This window comes from Struthio camelus, chromosome 13, assembly GCF_040807025.1.
Source record: "Struthio camelus isolate bStrCam1 chromosome 13, bStrCam1.hap1, whole genome shotgun sequence".
Classification (NCBI taxonomy): domain Eukaryota; kingdom Metazoa; phylum Chordata; class Aves; order Struthioniformes; family Struthionidae; genus Struthio; species Struthio camelus.
The window spans coordinates 13,262,338-13,282,001 of record NC_090954.1 but is presented as its reverse complement, the minus strand read 5'-3'; the positions used below and the strand labels follow the sequence as shown (position 1 = coordinate 13,282,001).

At 49.8% G+C, this 19,664-nt stretch overlaps 1 protein-coding gene across 5 annotated transcripts in view; it reads left to right on the top strand.

Moving 5' to 3' along the window:
* The window catches only part of LOC104151060 (proton-coupled amino acid transporter 1), a 32,643-nt gene that overhangs the window by 7,645 nt on the left and 5,334 nt on the right, over positions 1-19,664 (top strand). For all 5 annotated transcript variants that reach the window (XM_068959658.1, XM_068959661.1, XM_068959660.1 and 2 more), the window contains 7 exons: positions 710-798; positions 1,285-1,380; positions 2,204-2,288; positions 5,657-5,875; positions 6,178-6,276; positions 7,833-7,999; positions 14,198-14,367. In XM_068959658.1, coding sequence (XP_068815759.1) covers positions 710-798; positions 1,285-1,380; positions 2,204-2,288; positions 5,657-5,875; positions 6,178-6,276; positions 7,833-7,999; positions 14,198-14,367 — 925 coding nt within the window. The remainder of the gene's footprint in view (positions 1-709; positions 799-1,284; positions 1,381-2,203; positions 2,289-5,656; positions 5,876-6,177; positions 6,277-7,832; positions 8,000-14,197; positions 14,368-19,664) is intronic.

Below are 19,664 nucleotides of genomic sequence, written 5' to 3'. Positions count from 1 at the left end.
ATCAGTGAAGCCCTGCAAAGTGAGAACACAGTGTGCTGCCCTCTGTGTGGTTTCACCTGGTCTGAGCCAGCCTTGCAGGTCTGAATTTGGTCAAGGTTTGTGGGTGTGATGCAGCCTTGCTGTCTGAGAGCTGAGACTGCACTTGGCAAACAGAGCAGCCCTGGGACACTGTCACTTCCCTCTCCTGCTTTTGTCGTGGTGCTCAGCAACTCGGTGACTGCAGCATGCCCCAGCGATGGCTGTCTGTGTGAGAGAGGGGCGGCTCACTGCTCTTCCCTGGATTTCTTTGCTTGGGAGTGTAGCATTCCCACTCCAAAAAAAGAGAGGAAAAAGAAAAAAAAGAAAAGAAAATTCGCTTTCTCTGACCAGACTGTGACCTCCTCCCTGGCACCTGTATAATAACAAAGTGCAAGATGGAAAGTTTAAAAAGCAATCCTTGAAGTGCTTTGCTACAGCCAAGCTGCCCCAACCTGCTTGCTTTGCATCATTCCTGCCAAGTTCATGACTTTTCTGTAGAGATTATTCGTTACTGGGATGGGCTGGTTCCTAGGGAGGAGCACTGGAGCTCCTATTGGGACTGCAGTGGCATTTCACCAGACTCTCCTGGACTCAGGTACTAAGCTGTTTGGTCTCATCTGTGAGTAAAACCTATCCTGCAGCTCTGGCTTTGGCCGTCAGAGTGCAGCCTTCCCTCTCTCTTTCTATGCAGTTAGGTCCTCTGAGTCTGCTTGTGATGGGAGTCATTGCTGTGCACTGTATGAGCATCCTTGTGAAGTGTGCTCATCACTTCTGCTACAGGTAAGGAGCAACTCTAGTTTTCAGCACTGCTCCCTAATCCCTGTGCAGTGCCTGGAGCATGCCGTCGCCCAGGGAGCCCAGCCCTGTGCCGTGACAGGCTCGCAGTGCTGAGCTGCCGCCTGCCTTTGCATGTGCCCTGGGATGCAGAATGGCAGTATTGAATCCTTGCCCCCACTGAAGCAGGGTTGCATCGCCCAGCTCTGGTGGAAACCCTCCTCTGCTGCATCTGTAGCAGTTCTTGGCCTTGTTTCACAGCGGTCTCGGGACTGCATGCTCTTGTAATGCCTGTCTGGGATAAATGGGGAAATGTTACAGGAGCTGCCTCTGGTGAAATATCCTTCAGGAACTGCTTCTGATTTTGGTTTTTTTTGTTTTTTTTTGTTTGTTTGTTTTTTACAAAAACGTCTTTCCAATTAATGTTGTTTGCCTTGGAGACCAACAGATTGGGCCAATGTGACATCCTTTCTTTCCCTCTCCTCTGTACAGATTCCAGAAGCAGTTTGTGGACTACGGGGGTGCTGTGATGTACGGGCTGGAGTCAACTCCCAGCGCTTGGCTTCGGACACACGCTGTCTGGGGAAGGTACCCCTTCACCTCCCCTTCTGGAGAAGGGGCTTTTGTTTAAACCTAGAGTTAGCTGCAGCTGAAATGGAAGAGCTGGCTGGTCTCTGAGCTGCACTGGCAGAAGACAATAAGATATTATTTTGCTCGTATGCCCTGAGTGGTAGATGTTTCCCAGGGAGTGTTACACTGGGACCTTTGACACAGTCCTGTCCTGAGAAGATCAGGCTCCTACATAACTTCCCCAACTAGATGTGACTTAGGGGATGTGTCTTGTCTTTAGAGTTATACTGAAGGGGTGGGAGAAATAAACCTCTGCAGCATAAGGAGGAAGGGGTAAAGAATGTGTGCTACAGTCCTGCTCTATCTTCTCGTTAATCAGTGAGCACTGAGGTCCAACAACTGCTCCAGGGATGCTTCCAGCCCTGTGGATGTAGGCATATCAGATGCTGGAAACATCCACCTGTTTGTGTGTGTGCAGAGTGTCATCTCTAGCTGTGATCATGATTCAGCTGCAGACTAGAGGTTATAAACCCAAGGGGGGCAGTTGGCAGGGCCTCTCAGCCTGGTGACTTTCCTGCTGAGGCTGGTCCTGGTGCTATCTAGGGGTTAGGAGAGGGCATTGGAGAGCCTGAGGTCCATGAGGTTAGGTGGAGATGCAGTGCCCTTTCTGATCGCTAAAGAAAAGTGACCGGGGATGCTCTGGTTTGCATATGTCAGCCTTGTAGGAAAGGAACATTGCTACGGTGTTCGAGCCTAATTTCCAGGCTCCAAGGGTGCAGGGCAGGCAAAGTCCAATCTTATCTAGTGACCTCTCTAATAAACAATCTTTTTTCTTTCCTAGGCGTGTAGTGGGACTCTTCCTGATCCTCACTCAGTTGGGTTTTTGCTGTGTGTACTTCGTCTTTCTAGCTGACAATCTGAAACAGGTTAGACTTAACCCTTCTTTCCGTAAACAAGAGAGAGACAGGAGGGAAGAAATCCTCTGATTTGTTTGAGGGAGGGGTGTGTGTGAAGAAGCTTAATGCTGCTGCAGCCTTGTTCTTTGGAGAAGATGCTTTCCATAACTGATGCTTCTCGTGAAGCTATAACCTCTCGTGAAGCCCAATTACTTTGGAGGATCAGTTTTTCTGTTAAGTTGGCCAGAGAGGACAGGTTGGTTGAAGAGAATCCCTGCAAGCTGCTTCTGTATAAAGAAGCATTAGACCGCATCCTCCAGGTGAAACAGAGGCCAAGTGTGGAGAAGGCATGTAGGAATGAGCTCAACGCAGAGTGACTGCTCTTTGATAACCTGCCCGGTTTGGTCAATTGGTTTATTGATACCATGTATAGACAGTAATGGCTCCTGGGACCTGGCGTGAACTTATCCCCTCCCTTTTTTGGACCCATTTACATTCCCATTTCTTGCTTCATGCTGTGGCAGTGGTTCTATAGCTTAATTGCATGTTGTATGGAAAGAGTTTCCTTCTGCCAGGCGTTGGTAGGAAATAAACAGATACACCTTAACTGTATGCTGCCTAACTCTTGAGCTATAAAAAACTGAGAATAAGAAGTCCCTGTTTTCATCCTCTGCACAACTCAAGGCCTCATAGACCCTGTTCAGCGTTGTTCCCCTCCTCCCTTCTCGCCCTGCAAACTTCTGCTCCATGTAACGCAGTGGCAGTCCAGTTGCACCCACCATGGCAATAGCCTTCATCAGCCAGATCTTTCCTATTTGTTCACTGCTAGAGCTCTGGGACTTTTACTGAATCGCTGTGATTGGAGGAGCCCTCTCTTGAACTCCTTTCCTGCATACTGTGATTACCCGGCTGCTGTATTTCCCTGGAACAGAAAGCTAGCTCCAAGGCTGAGCTTTTGTGAGGAGGGAGCAGGATTTGTTTACTGCCTACATTTTAGAGAAAACTTCCTGGAAAGGAAAGTTTAGACTGTTTAACTTTGGACTGGTGCTGTGCATGTCAAGAGAGCAGAAAGGATGGATGGAGCGCTCTGTCCTCTGAAGTGGTGCTTTTTTGGCTCGCCGAGGGCTCTTCCAATCTTCCGTGAAGCCGTTCAGGGCAGTGAACTTGCAGGAGGGCTCCCACACAGGCTGTGTAATATGGAGGCTCACTTAGAAATAGGTAACTGCAAAGCTTCAGAGGTGGTTTCTTGGAGACCCCTGCAAGAGCTTGGGGGTTTCTCTATCCAGCTTCTCTTCAAATACTGCAGTGCCAAAGAGGGGCTGTTCTGGAAGTCAGTGGGCAGAGGATGAAAGGGAAGCTCTGCCTCTGCTCCGCAAGCAACAGCTGAGGAGGTTCCTTTCATCTTGTGTTGTGAGATTGCTTGTGGGAGTAAACATGTGAACACTGAAGATCTGATGCGAAACGCCCCCACTCTAAGCGAGGTGGTGTCCTGGGGGAAAGGGGCTGTGAGGCAGCCCACGCGCTTGCTGTGAAGTCAGTTGGCTTGGGAGGAAAACCCTGCCTGTTTACCCAGCTGCGCAAAAGCATCGTTTGTGGGCGTTGCTTTGGTGCTGGGCTGCATCTTGACTCATGGCCAGGAGGCAGGTCGTTTATGGGCCCTGGGATCTGCTGAGATCCTCCCACAGGGCTCTCCGTGGCCCCGAGACATCCAAGGAGGTGCGTGCCAGCTAACATTTTGATGTGCTGAGTGCTGGTGGGAGAGAGACGGCTGAAAATATCCTCATTTGGGTCTTAATCGCATTCTTGCAGGATCTTTCTCTCTGCTGGCATTGGGGAAACAATAGTTTGGGGTATATGTAAAACCAGACAAAGGCTTTGAGGCCATCAGAGCTTTAGGAAAGAGGAGCGAGAGCATCTTCTGTGTAAGGCAGGTTGAATCCTGGGGACTTGCAGCCCTTGTGTGGTCTCCTATCACTTGAAGGAGTCCTCTGTTTCCTCAGGGCAGATGATGTGTGTTTCAGGGACTGTTTTATCTTTGCAGCAGCCTCCTCCGTACCATTCTGAGAGCAGGAGTGAGCCTGAGGCAATGGCCAGTCGGGTGCACGCACGCACACGAGGCCGGGCTTCTGCTGGCGCACTGACCCCTGCTAGCAGCCTGTTGCTGCTCTTTCAAGATGGGCTTCTTTCTACTGAGACTTCTCTTGTTGCTGGGTAGTCTTGGACATTGAATGCTGGCTCGGACTGCGAATCAAATTTGCAAAACCATTGAAAATCCAGCCCATTTCAGGCCACAAACAGGAACCCCCTTGGCTTTGGTTTTGGATTTTTGAGTGGGGAGAGGGGAGTGTAGGTTGGTCTTTTTTGTGGTGCTGAACAGTGTCTTAGGTGGGAAACGGTGGTGCAGGTTGCACCTTGGGCAAGGTGCTGCTGCACTGGGCAGAGCTTTGCTTTGGAAAACTGCTTCTGAGCAAGCTACAGTAAGGTAAAGCAGGACAGGGGCTTGGGGAAAACACTGCTCTGCAGGGTACCATATCTCTGTGCTGCCCTCCCACAGATAATGCTGATGTGCACATAAGCTTTCCTCTGATGCGGGACTTGCTCAGGAGCAAGTTGAATTCATTTGTACACAGCCCTTTGCTGCAGTGACCAGACAACATGTGGTACCTGAATTAATTCTTTTGTGGCTGGTTGTATTAGTGATCTGGAACATGTCTGTGCCCTTGGAAGGGACACTCCAACTGTTGGGGAGGATTTGCCTCTAAAGATGAAGACATGACCTGGAGTGCCTTTGGGACGAAAGAGCCCAAAGTATGATTTCCTCTGGGAAGTGCAGGATCAGGGGTCAGCAGTACATACCAGATCTCCTCGCGTGGCTTCCACTCTCAAGGCCTATGATGTAATGGCTTGGCTCCTCTGCCTGGAAAGAAGACATTGGACAGCTGACGGGGTGCATGGTTTTGAGTGCAACGTGATACAGCAAGAGGAAAGGGATCTTTAAGAAAATAGCACTTCATGCCTCTTTCCTCTCCTGTCAACTTGCCATGTGGGCTATGCAAACTACCTTCTGCCTTGCAGTGGGTATGTGACGGTAGCCAGTGGGAGCACTGAGCGATGCGCTCAGTTGCTGGGTTTGCGTGCTCGGGGAACCTGGGCTTTGGGAGTTTTCTCAACTGAGAGGCAGTAGCTGCTCCCATGCATGCTCTTTGTGTGGTAATGTGGATTTGCTTAGAAACTATGTGCCTCAATGACTTTAAAACCTGTATTGCTTTGATATCAAACAACTTGCTACATAAATGAGCTGATGAAGTAGTAGTCTGACCTACCTAGGATGGGCTGACAAGATCCTTAGTTTCTGACCCATGCTGCAGGGTTCATCAAGTATTCCTGTGCTTCCTCAGGTCATATCTGCAGCAAACAGTACTACCAATGACTGCAGCTCAAACAAAACTGTGGCCATGACCCCCACGATGGACTCCCGGCTCTACATGGTCTCTCTGCTGCCCTTTGTGGTTCTGCTCACGTTCATCCAGAATCTCAAGGTCCTGTCCGTCTTCTCCATGCTGGCCAATCTGGCCATGCTCGGCAGCCTTGTCGTCATCTACCAGTACATCATAAGGGTATGTGCGTGGGCCAAGCCGGATTGACTCCCCTCTGTCATTTCTTTGATGTCTTGTGCTTTAGCAGTCAAGTTACCCTTCGTAGGGGGAGGAAGCTTGGCAATCAATCCCAGGCTGAGGTGTTTGGAGACTGTGGGGTTGCAGCAGCAGTGTGGCATAGCGCGTGTAGTGGGAGCACGATGGTTCACTCTCTCCTTTTGCACGGCTTTCTGGGCCAGCAAGTGGCTGTGACAGGGAGCTGTGGCAATGGGTCAGGTCCTCCCCTTCCTCCTTGTGTCTGAACTGTGTGGGCTTTTTTCCAGGACATTCCTGATCCCAGTGACCTGCCTCTAGCAGCAGCCTGGAAGACCTACCCACTGTTTTTCGGCACTGCGATCTTTGCTTTTGAAGGCATTGGAGTGGTGAGTGTTAGCTTGCAGCAGCAGGACTGACTGCGCAGGAGGCTGAGCCTGTGCTTGTGCTTGCACAGCACCTGTTCTGCGTTGCAGCTGTATTTGCAAAGGAACTTCTCTGACGGTAGCCCAAATACTGGATGGTGCTGTTCATTCAGCCTCCAGGCTGTCTCCTGGGTCAAACTTTGCTTCCATCTGAGGCTGGAGAAGCACAAGCTCCAGACCTCAGGAGTTTATTTGCTTCTTTGAAGATGTCTGTATCTGGCACCAGATTGGGCTCTCCCAGGAACTTTACTGGAAGCTGCCTTTGGCTCTGCTCACTGGCCTATGAAGGAGGAATCCTGATTCTTGTTACCATGCTGAATCCTGAAGCTGCCTAGTGGGAGGCTGAAAAGCATGACAAAAAAACATGATCTATTCATTCCCACCTGGCTGGTGAGACAAAGTGATCTCCCTTTAGCAGCTGCTTGGCTCTGGTCTGCCAAATGGTGCTAAATTTGCATGTGCCTCTCGTACAAGATGTTGTAAGTAGACTGGCTGCATCTGAAAAAGCTGAGTGGGTGGAGTGCTTAATGGCTCACTAAGATGTTGTGGGTTATTTCCGGGAGCTCCCATCAAAGAAGGAAAAAATGTTTTCATATCTTAATATAAACTGACTGAGTAACCACAGGGATGGAGAATGCTGCATCCATTATACAGAAGAGCATTTACAGAATGCTCTGGCCAGCACTGAGGGCTCTTGCAAGCAGTAAGGCACAAACACACTCTTCCTAGCACAGCTTGGAGGTGGGGAAGCAAATAGGTTTTTCTGCTCCTGCCTCCTCATCAGCTCCTCCACTTTGTCTGTCCTTGAAATCCCTGGCACCCAAGAACACCTTTTAAAAACATTTGCTGAAGTCCTGTATTTGAAAGCAAGTGCTAGTAGTACAGAGGTGAGGGACTTGTCTCTGTCCCTCCCTTTTTTATTGTCCTGCCTAACTGAAATCTCTCCAGACAAACTTGATGGGAGAGGAGAAAGTGTCTCAGTTTGCAGCATCTGCTGGGGAAAATAGATAGCGCATCATGCCAGGCTTGTTCCAGAGGCCATTGCTGTGCCACTTTGGGGCGCAAAGTGTAAGGTAGCCAAGGTGCGGGACAGGCTGCATCGCCCCGTGATGGCAAACTCCCTGGTAAGCACAGTCCTGTGCTGTGGAGAGAGAGAGTGTCCCTTCTTTAAGGCAAAGGCATGAATTAATCCTGCTGGGGACTTGCCATGTGAAGCCTGGGGGTCTCGAACTCAACTGCTAGAAGTCTGATCCCCAGTGTAGCAACTTTCTCCACTCTGTATGGCCATATGGTCTCTGGACAACTTGTGTGACCATCCTATTCGCTGGGTCTCGGCGTGCAGGGCTGCATTGGGACAGCTGTGCCTAGATCTGGGGTTTCCCTCCTAGCTGGTGGCCCTGCAGAATGGCAGCAGCTGGCTTTGCTGGCCGCCACGTCCTGGGCTCTGTGCTCACATCAGGGACGTCACAGCCTTTTAGAAATGGAGGGAAATGTGCTATTCCATTCTCTTCCTCCCCAAGGTGCTGCCTCTGGAAAACAAAATGAAGAATCCCCGGCAGTTCCCGCTGATCCTCTATGTGGGGATGACGATCGTCACTGTCTTGTACATTAGCCTGGGTGTCCTGGGATACCTGCGCTTCGGAGCAGAAATCCAGGCCAGCATAACGCTCAACCTGCCCAACTGCTGGTGAGTCCCCGAGTGGGAGCAGAAGGGCCAGGGGAGCAAGGGAGGGTGGTCCTTGCTAAGGATGTGGAAAAGAGGGCAGCGAGGGAAGTCTCTCCTTAAAATAACTAGCCTGAGTGAGTTTGGGAGTGGGATGATGGACACGGGGAGGGAACAGTGGTGTTGTAGCCTCTGTCCAAAGCAGCTGATCAAGTGTTGTCTGATGTATGGGATGGAGAAGTGCTCATTGCTGAGGTGTCTGGGCACTTGCTGCTAAGCTTGATTTTTGACTCTGCAGCCTGGGACCTGATTCTCTGGGTGGTTGAGCTGTTTCCTAGAGGTCTCTAATGGTTTCTGCCTTGGTAGATGCTGCTCCTGTCCTTTCTTGGAGCCTCGCAGTCTTGGTCTGGGGGCTAAGCAGAGATCTGGTTGGTGGTACTTGTGGTGTGAGGCCAAGAGGACTTGAACCCAACCCTGATGTGCCCGTATCAGATCTGTGAACAGCCCAAAACCACTTCTCTTCCCCAAATGAAACAGACTGAAAACTAAACCCAAAGCTGGGAGCTCCCATGTAGGGGAGAGATGTGACGTCTCATGTAGGAGCTGCATTCCTGTTTGTAGCCCTGGAGCTCAAAGTCCCACTCCTGGGCTCTGCGCTGTGCCTGGATGAGGCTTTGCCTGTGGGAGTTGTTGCTGTGAGGATACCCCTTCCTTTAGGGGCTGAGTTCTGTGGCTCCCCAAACCTGTCTTTCCTCTTCTAGGATCCTGCAAGGCCTCTTGTAAGGCTCCAGTCACTGGCCTGTGGGATTGGAGCCCTATGGAAACACGCATGGCCTAACACTGTAAATGCTTATCCAGAGGGGTTATTTCTCCTCTTGCCATGGGCTGCTGGCTGTTGCAGTAGCTGGCCAAGTTGCGTGCCAGGTAACTTCTGGGGTTGCAGGCTATGGGGAAGCAAGGCATCTAGAGGAAAACTTGCTGTTCAGGGCTTGCTTTGTGAGCTTGGTACTCTCGCTTCCGATGTACACCCTGTTGCACTAAAGGCTATGTGTGTGCTGTGAACCTGGGAGACAGCAGGTCTTTTTGCTGGGTTTCCCTGTGTGATCTTAGCCAGTGCTGGTGTGGCAGTGCACGGCCTCTATGCAAAGGAGAGGACTCAAGGGTTTACCTGGACACAGCAGCCTCCTGGGCAGTCCTGTTCCCTGCCCATGCTGCTCGCGTTGGCCCCCCAGCTGCCAAACTGGAAATGCATTTGAAAATGTATGGTTAAGTCATGGCGCTTTGCATCGTTCTGCGTCCTGCTGCACGTGGCTTGGAAGGGCAGGTACATTTTGAAGGGGCTTGAACCACTCTGCAGAGCCTGTGCTCATCTTGACCTTCAGTGCCCGTAGAGATGTATTCTCTCCTCAGGAGCTGGTTTCAAAGGACTTGAAGGGAAGGCAGTGGAGGGCAGGAGCTAGTGGGAAGCCCATTGGTCTCTTGTTCCATCTTGTTGCAGCTTGAGCTACGTTGACTGGTTGTATGAGGTAAAGACATGGGACCTTTGGAAACTGTACTCAGGTACAAACTCCTCTACCTGAACTTATCCTGCTCCTCAGGTTGGCTTTCACCTTTCTTGGCTGCCAACAGCGCACCTGTGGATCCCTCCCTGGGAGGGTAAATGGTTGCTCAGTGCAGTGACCTCATGATCATCCCAGAAGAGGAATGCAAGCATTTCTCTAGTAGCGGATCTTATGCCTTTGTGACAAGAAGTGTGGAGGCTCTTCAGTGTGCAAGTGTTGAGAATGGAGGCCTTTTCCAGCTTCCTCCACTTGGGAGTATTTGGGGAAGTCATGGACAAACTCATCTCAATTCCTACAACATGCTGTTTCGAGGTGTCTCTTTGGCAGGATGTAGCATTGACAGACAAGGAGGGAGGCTGGAGAGAAGCTCTGCTCCTCTGCCAAGTTGGTGCTTGCACAAAAGCACCTCTTGTGTGCTGATGCAGAGTAAGGGCTGAGGTTTGATTTGATGCCGCAGAGCTCCTCTGAAAGCTGTGCTCTAATGAGTTCTCAGGGTGCTACCTGGCAGCTGAGGAATGCTCTGAAGTTTGAGCTGCGCTTTGAAGTCTCTACTGGCTTGAAATCCTGCAAGAGACCAAAGTGCAAATGTGACCTGGAAATCCCCCCCACCCCAGACCTGTCCTATATTCTGTTAGCAAACTGCTGAGCTCTGTGCAAGGTGACTTGCTGCTGCTTCTCTGCAGATGAAGTGGAGTGTGACAGGACTCGTATCCTGAGTCACTGGTGGACTTCCAGAGAATGACCTAATACTACTAGTAGTAGTAGTAGTATTAATAATATTAGATAATTATATATGCAGCTCTGGGTGGAGAAAGCAGGATTTTCGCCCCTCCCCGCCAAAAAAAAGATTGCAGACCCCCTTCTTTTATTATTGCTTTGTGTGTTTCTTTAAATTTCAATGAATTTGTGTTAGATCTGTGCAGTGGCTGAACTGTGCTGGGTTTCTTTCTGTCTCTGTGTGGCAGGAAGTCTTGCTCCTGCTGAGAGCCTTGACTGGTTAACTACACTGGGATGGGAAGCCCATACAGGTTACTGCTCTGTCAGTGAGGAGGGATATCTTTTGAAAAATGTGTCAGCATTATCATGAGCTTTGAATCCCACCCTGCAGAGTACAGCAAGTATGAATTTCATGAGCTCAACAAGCCATAGATAAAATAGCTACACATGAGAGGGGGAGAAGACAAAATGCTGATGCTGTTCTTATGAGTGGAAAACTGAGATAGAGAACTGAAACAATAGTTTAAATTCAGTCTGTAGAAGGATCCTATGTTGAACGCACACCTCTAAGAGTATTCACAGTTTCCATCAAAGTATTTTTATGAAACAGTTGTAGTTTTTTTTTTTTTTCTGATACAGAAAACGGAATAGCCCTTTTTAAGTGGTGCACGAAGAAGCTCAGGGAATGAGGCAGGGCTCCTGCAGGCTGCCTCTGGAGAAGGAGTGCTGTGGTCTATCGTGATTCAGCACACCAAGTACTTCAGTGTTTGTACACATGTTCCTTCCTGGCAGAACATTCGATGTAGGCTGTAAACATTGGACTTAACAAGACAGATAACATATTTCTAAAGTAAGGGCTGGGAAACTAAGGTTGAACACTTGATGAACACTGTATTCCCATACATTAAACCTTAGGTGATGAGGGAAGACTTGCTCTGGAAATGAGTTCTGCTTTGTTGCCTCTTCTTTTTTTTCCCTCCGCAGTAGGGCATTGCACTGTAGAAGCTGGTCATGAGGGCCGTGGGTAGGAAGTCAGGGGGTGCCTGCAGCAGGAGAGGCATAAGGCGAGTATTGTAGAGGAGATGCTACATCCTACTTTAGCTGCAGCTGTCGCCTGGAGGTCTCTAGGAACAGATTTGATGAACGTGTGAGGAATCATTGAGATACAGGATGACTAAGGACTTTTCCAGCTTCACTGCTCTGTAACCACAATTTTCTGAAGAGTGTATCAGTTCCATCTGCCCAGGTCTAACCATGGTCTCTGAGAAATCCTGTGCTGCTATAGAGAAACCCCTCCTCACATCCTCAGAAGTGTTGCTTCACCTCACCATCTGAGAAGTGAAGAAATGCCACAGTGAGGGCGAACGTGTTTGCTTGTGTGTGGCTGCTTAGAGGTATGAAATGAAAGAGCCTATGGTCAAAGGATGGGATACTGTGTCTTGCTGAAATACCTTGGAGTACAGCTTGTAGGGACAGCCTGGTGTGGCCCTCCTGAATGAGCAGGTGTTTGCTGCAGTTAGCAGAGCAGTGCCTCTCCATGGCCCTAAGTGAACCCGCTTTCTCTGTGGGTCATGGCTAGGGCTTGAGCTCTTTCTCTTCTTGAGTTGAAGCTGCCCTTTGTGCTTGTATTGCTGGTTCCTCCTGACCTGTGCAAGATCTTGATCCAACCTCATTATATTTTAAGATAGCATCTCTTAAACATGGATAGCCTTGGAGGACTTTATTGCTTTACAACATTTGATATTCACTTGCTTGGAAATATGACTATAGGATATGCAAACTGTGGGATAGATGGCTAAAGGCTGCTGTGCACTCATGAACATCATGGGCTGTGGCTGAGTGGGTGCGCTTTGGACTCTGACATTAGCTTTGTCTTTAGTTTAACTATAGAATGACAGGATACTTTAGATTGGGAGGGACCTCATGAGGTCATCGGGCCCAAATCATCACTCAAAGCAGACCCAACTTGAATTCTGAATATCTGTCAGGATGGGGATTTCCCCCACCTCTCTGAGCCTCTGTTCCAGTGCTTAACCATCCTTATGGTAAAGAACTTTTCTCCTGTCTGTTTAGAATTTCTCCTGCTGCAACTCTGTCCTGTTACCTCTGGTACTTCTGCTCTGCAGCTCTGAGAAGAGCCTGGCTTTTTCTTCTCCATGCCTTCCCATTAGGTAGCTGAAGATAGCAGTAATGTCTCCCTTAACCTTCTCTTCTTCAGCCTGAACAAACCCAGTTCTCTCAGCTTCTCCTTACACATAATGTACTGCAGTACCTGACTATCTTGGTAGCCTCTGCTGGACTTACTGCAGTAGGTTAATGGCTATCTTGTCTGGGAAGTCCAAAACTGGACACAGTACTCCAGCGGCAGCTTCATGAGTGCCAAACAGAGGGGAGTAATGCCTTCCCTTAACCTGCTGGCTACACTCTTGCTAATATAGTCCACTATGTGTTTAACCTTAATTGTTGTAAAGACATGCTGCTGACTCATGTTCAGGTTGTTGCCCAGCTTGGCCAGCATGCCTGTGTAGGGGAACTGGTAGGACCACGTGTGTAATGTAGCTAGATATTGTTCCTCTGTCAGAGGTTGTTCCGTTGCCAGGGATCTCAGGGCAGAGACAGGGCTAGGGGATGGCTTCCCAGTGAGCTGTAGAAGGTTCTTCTGGAGCCACCCTTGCCTCCTGCCACTTCGCTGTAGGATCTGGGACATGGTAAGCGAGCCCAAGCTCTTGTTTGCAGCCTGTCTGCATTCTAAGTTCCTTCCAGGCAGCCCAAACTGCTATTTTAACTGTCTTTTCCCCAAACAGGCATTATGCAGTGTTCCAAAAATAGCTAATTTTTTTTTTTGTTTCACGGAGGCAGCTTAATTGCAGGTGGTAGTGATGATGCTTGCATTATGTTAATTTTCTAAACTACTTGGGAGTCAAGCAGTAATTGAAACCTGAAATATTCATGGCTGCAGCTGATAAACCTCTTTGAAGATGTTCTTCATCTTCTATTTTAAGTCAGAGAATAAAATCCTGCTGGTTGCAACCAGGAAGAAAGGAGTTTTTTCTATCCTTCAGCTCAGAAGCTGGATTTTGTTAGTGAAGGCAAAGATGAGAAATGTTTGGTGAGGGGCTATGAATGCAACTTCCTTCATTCTAAGTCACTGGCTGAAAGTCAGAATTGCAGGTTCCTGCCGGTATCAGTGCTATTAGCCATCTTTCTGGTGAGGACAATTTCCTAATGGTTGGGTTTTCGGGTGTGGTTCATGGCACGTACACTGCATGGCAGTTGGGAGGAAGGCCACCCTGTGTCACTGCATGCCTTGCAGAGTCCAGACCAGTCACATGGAAGTGGAGAGGACAGTAAGGAGCCCGTATCCCTCCATAAGGAGTGAGGTACCCAGAGGACTCGTAACTTTGTGCAGCCAATGGCAACATTGTGCATACGAGCTGCCAGTGGTATTTTCAGCATCTAAAAATGTAGGTAGGTGCCTTAATGTGTAAAGGAACACAGGGCTCGTGGTCTCTTGGCTAAAGACATGTCAAACTTCTCTTCACCCTTGAATGAGTTAGGAGTGGTACAGTACTTTTTTTTTTTTTTTAAATAGCCCTTAATATCTGGCCCTAGAGGTTTCCCAAGGGGGAAGCAGCACTTAAAACTCCTGGCCTGCTTATTCTTTACGCAAAGCCAGACTTGAAGCCTCTGATTAGGTGCTGGGGACATGTGTTGCCATGGCTTGTAGGTTGCACTATCTCCTTGCCATCTCTTATGCAAGAAACAGCTCAGCGGATTGAAGGCATTGCCCCTTAATTTGGAAGGGGGATGTGTGGAAGGGAAACAGCTGAGACATAAATGTCCTTCTGGCAGAGTGTTTCTCTTCTGCTTTTTGCCTTTAGCTAATGCCATGGGGGTTGGAACGGGAGCCCATCTCACCACATCCCCTCCTCCTCATTTGTAGGTTATATCAAGCCGTCAAACTGCTTTTCTCCTTTGGAATTTTCTTCACGTATGCTGTGCAATTCTACGTGCCTGCTGAGATCATCATCCCTCCTATCATCGCACGAGTGTCAGAGCGCTGGGGGTGGCTGGTCAACCTGCTCCTCCGGACGGTCCTGGTTGGCATCACCTGTGAGTAGAAACAGCCTGTTTGGAGTTTCTCTCTTAGGAAATGGCACCCTCCTTCCCACCACGAGCTGGTAGTGCTGTGAGCCTTAGCCCCTCGCACAGCCTGGCCTTGCCACCTCTTCCCCTCCTGATAATGCCGTGAGTCTCTTGAAACTTTCTAATGCAAACCAGAGGGCCAAGAAAGGTCTACCAACAAGCAGCAGCAGCGGTCCTCCAGTCCCTCTCTGGGGTAACAGCCTCCTCTGCTGAGGAGCAGCCCTTAGGGGCTTATTGCTTGCGGAGAGATTGAGGGCCTGTGTCAAACTCCCTTATGCTCCCTGCAGCTGGAAGGTGCTTAGGCCTTTTGGCCTGTGGGCATATGCTTAGTTACCTTAGAGCCTCTTATGTCTCCTGATATCTGCAAATTTCCTATTTGAATTGGAGGTGACAGATCACCTTAAACCTGGGAAGTTTTGGGAAGGGAAACTGAAGACCTGGTGAGACACCTGTTGCTTGTGGCCAAGAAGGAGGCTAGGCTCTAGCTGGAGCATCTGGTCACGCATTCTTCATATGCTGAAGGCGTGTGTTTGCTTTCAGGATGCGTGCCTCAGCAGGGAGGAGTTGCTGCAGTTTGACACCTTGCCAGATTATTAGCTGTGTGTTGCAGTTCTGTGTCTAGACAAGGCTGCAACCTGACACCGCTTTGCACAGTGATGGGGCTCCCTTGGAGCCTGGAGAATGGGATCCCACTGATGATACTTGCTGAAAAAAGCTGTGTATAAAACAATCCCAACACCGGGTCTGATGCCAGGACAGCCTGGACTTGAGGCTGTCTGTTCTGTATGCATGGAGCAGCCAGGCTGCCTGTGCCCAAGCAACACCTAGCAAGGGACAGCTGCAAAGATTTTGCTGACAGTGAGGGAATAAGTGTAACTTCCTGGGGTGCCAGACTAGTTTGTAGTGGTATCCCTTTTAGAGTGTGGGACTTGAGACGAACGTGTATTTGCACCTGATGCCTTGCTGCCTGTGTTCTCTCTGCAACAAAGGAAAAACTGGTAAAGCTATAGTTTAGAAAAAAAAAAAGGGGAGGGGTGCGGAGGGGGAAAGCTTATTGGCTATTCGGAAGAAACCTCAAATGAACAATGAAGAGCCAGATCCAGCTAGGGAATCGCTGTCCTGGGCAGTTGGACTTGACCAGCTGTGGCATGATAACCTCTTGGTTACTTCCATGCATGCCTTACTGCCTTATTTGCCCAATTTCTCTGCTGCATTGGCTGGACCCTGTGTGCTATGTGCTGCAGGCAGGTCTGGCTACCTCAGCCCAAAACAGTCCCTTTTCCTCCCACTCGTTTTGTGGCTGCGGTGAGGCTGGTGGAGCAGACTGAAAGGTTCAAGCCCTGGCTGACCTTCAGAATAGGTGTGGTGGAGCCAGCTCTTATCACCCAAACATGGCTCATCCTGCTAGCCCTGAGGAGGTGCTGGCCCAGGGTGCAAGGCTCCCAAAGCCTGAGAGCAGACTTACTCAAGGCCCACGTGCTGGACAAAGCAGCAAGGCTGAAAGTGCCCTATACTACTTGAGTTGAGGGCTTGGGAAGCATTTTCAGGTGCTCTGGCCAGATCTGGAGATGTTATCTCTCCTGGGACGCCTCCTGGCATGGACTTCTCTTGTTATTTTCGAAGCTGTTTGGTCGTCCCTGCAGGAGGACACATAGCTTTGGGAGACAACGCTAAGGCCAAGCGGCTGATGCACAGTCTGAAATCAGTTATTGTTCTGCTGCAGCTATGGGAGTGTTGTGGTTGGACCTGACTGGTTTGGAGATGATTTTTAATCACCGCAAGTATTTAGAGTCATTTTGAATTAACAGGCCAACCTCCTGAAGGGCTGTTGTCTGCTCTGGCATTGTTTGTGGGCAGCACGGAGGTGTAGCCTGATGCCAGCCACCCCCTGTCTGCTGTAAAAGTCATTGCATGCAGTTGCCCACAGAATTTGGAAGTTTAGGTGAACTCTGATTTTAGCAGGTTGAGGAATAGGGTTTGACCTGTCTGCCTATTTTTGAAGGGGAAATATGAGCTGGGAAAGGCAGATCTGTTGAAGTCTGAGAGGCAACACGTTGCTGAAACACAGGAGTATATGATTTTTGGCTGGCTTTGCTTCCTGAAGACTACATCCTTGCTGTTGTCAGCACAGCTGAGATGCTTGAATGAGCTTCAGGCATCTCTCACCAAGAAAGACCTTTGCTCCATGGTTTGAGGGTGCTGATACACCAGAGTTCAGCGTCAGAGACCTGGACTCTGCATCCTAGCCAGCTTCAGTTTTTGACTTGTGAGACAAGCGCAGCATCCTGGAAGATGGAGCTGGCTGAGAGCCTGTTGGTTTCTGGACTCTCGATAATGGTGATGGTCCAGAAATGCTGCCTTAACTAGGATAGACAAAGCCCTCTCTCCTCTGTGCTGAGTTCCTGAAGCTCCAGTCCAAACTATTCAGGTATCAATGCTCATGTTCATAATCCTGCCTAGGGTCTGGGCATCCCTGGCCGCTGTAGAGCTCCTGCAACCAAATACGTTCAGTGTCTTGGAGTAGAGATCCCGTGGTCAGGCACAACCTTGCCAGGCTCAGCCTTGCCCAAGCCTTCACCAGCGTCTGGGAAATGTCCTGCCTGAAGGCAATATGCTGCACAAGCAGGAGCGATACTGGTGGCATCTTTTGCTGAATCTTGGGCCCAGTGAAGAGTAAATCCATAGCAACTACTGGCTTGGTAACAAGGCTTTGCCTGGCCACACAGGAGGCAATGCAGGCTGCCTCACAGCCATCTGAAGAAAGGGAGGAGAAAACCTTTTACTGTCCAGCTGGAAAAGAAGAGCACGGGCTATTTATTCTGCCTTGTCCCACCCTTGCATGGGAAAAGCTAGAGCTAGCATAAAGTGGGATTGAAGTGCACAAGGCAAGTGTTTGATCTCTGGCTCTCTTTTGAACTGCGGATGATGCTGTAAGCTGGCATCCACCCTTCTGCATGGTGGCCTGAGCAAGACCGGGGAGTTTGGCGAGGCCAGAGGGACAGAGCAAAGATTAAATCCTGCAATACTGGGACATGTGCTATGGTCACCATCATGCTAATGGTCAAGCTCAGAGCCTGCTTCTGGGAGGGCAGCCCATGGCATCAGGGTGGAACTGAACAAGTGAAGGAAGGGTTAGAGTGAAGGGATGGCTTTAGTGATGGCAATGGCTGTTCCCTCCAGCACAGGGCTGGGGGTAGAGAGGTGTTGGTGGAAGGATGCAGATTCCTTTGTATCTCCTGTCTTTCAGTGTAAGAGACCACTGTGGCTGTTGGCAAAGATAAAAACAATTAAGGGGGTTGCCTGAATATTCACTGGATGATCTTGTGGCCACAGAACAAGGCTACATCATGGCTTTGGCTTCCAAAGAGAGGATGCAGTTTGCTCTATGGGTGTCTTTTAAGCTTAGACTTCAAAACCAGCACGGTTAAAAACCCTTTGAATTAATATCTGTGGAAAGTGTGACTGTTGCCCCTGGAGGCTGAGGACTGCAGCTGGTACTTTAATTCTGCTTGTTTTTGAGTGGGGTTTAATCCTGTTTACTTTGAATCCAAAGAGCGGTTTGGGGTGGGCTGAGGATGCTGTTAGCAGTCAGCTGCTAAGGACCTCCTCAGCAAGGATGTAATTTTCAGGAATCAAAGCCAGCCAAAAAGCAGGGACCTCCTCGTGGCGGAGGGGTGGCAGGGCAAACTTTTGGCTCCTTACAGGACTCAACTCCTTGCGACGTGCTCCTCCTTGGAGCTCTGTCCATCCAGCTCACACCCTTAGCTTGATCTTCCTAGGGCAGCTTGGAGAAGGCCAGTTGCAGTGAGTTCATGCCTCTATCAGCTTGGCTTTTGAGGAGCTCATCGGGGCAGGATGCCTGTAGCAAACAAAGCAGCTTTCATTGCTGTTGCCTGGGCTGGAGGAAAGCTTCTAGGTCAGGACTGAGTCCTATCCCCAAAAGTTTGAAGCACCCAGTAGTGTGAACATGTTCACCTAATGCTGCCCTGTGCCTTTCGTGACTTTGGGCTATGTTGGAAGTCCCGACCAGATGTGGAGAGGAGCCATGAGGCTGCTCCAGCGGCTGGGCTATGGTAGTGGTGTTTGGGGTTATACCCTCATTCGAAAGAGAAGGTCCTTCCCTCCTTCCTCTCCTGTCCTGTAACAGGAAGAGGGAAAACATTCAGGAGTTTGTAGCCATTAAGTGAAAATTGTAAAAAGCCTCCCAGGGGGATTTTTCTTGGCTCAAGTTCTTATTTAACAAATGTTCTCCCACAGGCTGTGTTGTAGGTGCTCTCACTCTGGAACAGCTCTAAACATATGCAAAACAAATGGATTTATTCAGAGGTGGGGGGATACGGCTTTTTCTTGCTGCCTCCTGATTTTGCAGGTTTTATAAGGCTTCACAGCTCCCCAGGTGTGGAGGAAGAGACCTCAGAGGTGGTGGGGTGTGTGACTGCTGGCTCCTGTGATGGGGGCCAGGGATGCCAGAAACTCCCCTCCTGCAATTTGCTGGGGCAGTTATCTTGCTCAGCCTTTAGTCAAGGGCTCTCTGCTCACCTGGCTGCAGAAAAGCTCTGGTTTAATTGGCACCTCGAGAGCGGGTGCTTGTGCCTTGCCAGGAAACATTAAATGCGATTTCTGTGAATGCTGGGCAGAGCTCTGCAGGTGCTGTCACCCAAGTGCTCCCAGGTCTGCAGCATCCTGGCCTGGGGGAGAGGGTTTTTAGAGGGATCTGTTGTGGAGCTGAGGGGTAACAGCCCTCACATGAGCAACCGTTCTGGGGCGAGTGCCCTCATGGCACAGGGCAGCTTTTACTCCCTGAATGCGAGGCTCTGCAAGATAGTGAGGGAGAGCATGTAGGCAGCCAGGCAATGCCGGGGTGGTGTGTGGGAACCTGGGAGGCTTCTAGTTGCTGCATGTGAGGAAATGGGAGAAACCTCTTCCTCTGGAGCTGCTCCACCATCCTGGCAGGGAGGCGGCTTCTCTGTTCCAGGCCTTGTTCCCCATAGGCACCGAGTCCAGAGCTGAGGAGCTGGGTGCGCTGATAACAAGACTCAAGTCCTACAAATCCTTTTGGCTTCTTTGTGCCCTTAGTTTGGAGAACTTGATGGGGCCCTTCTGGTTTAGTTACACATGAAACAAAAGTTCTGCTGATTCCCAGATGGAAGCTGGTTTAACGTGTGGAGCCTGATGGCTTTTCCGTGTCGCGGTGCCATGCCTGCGTCTGGCTGGGCGTTCCTGGGGCCCTCTGCAAAGAGTTTCTCCACTTCATGCTGCTTCAG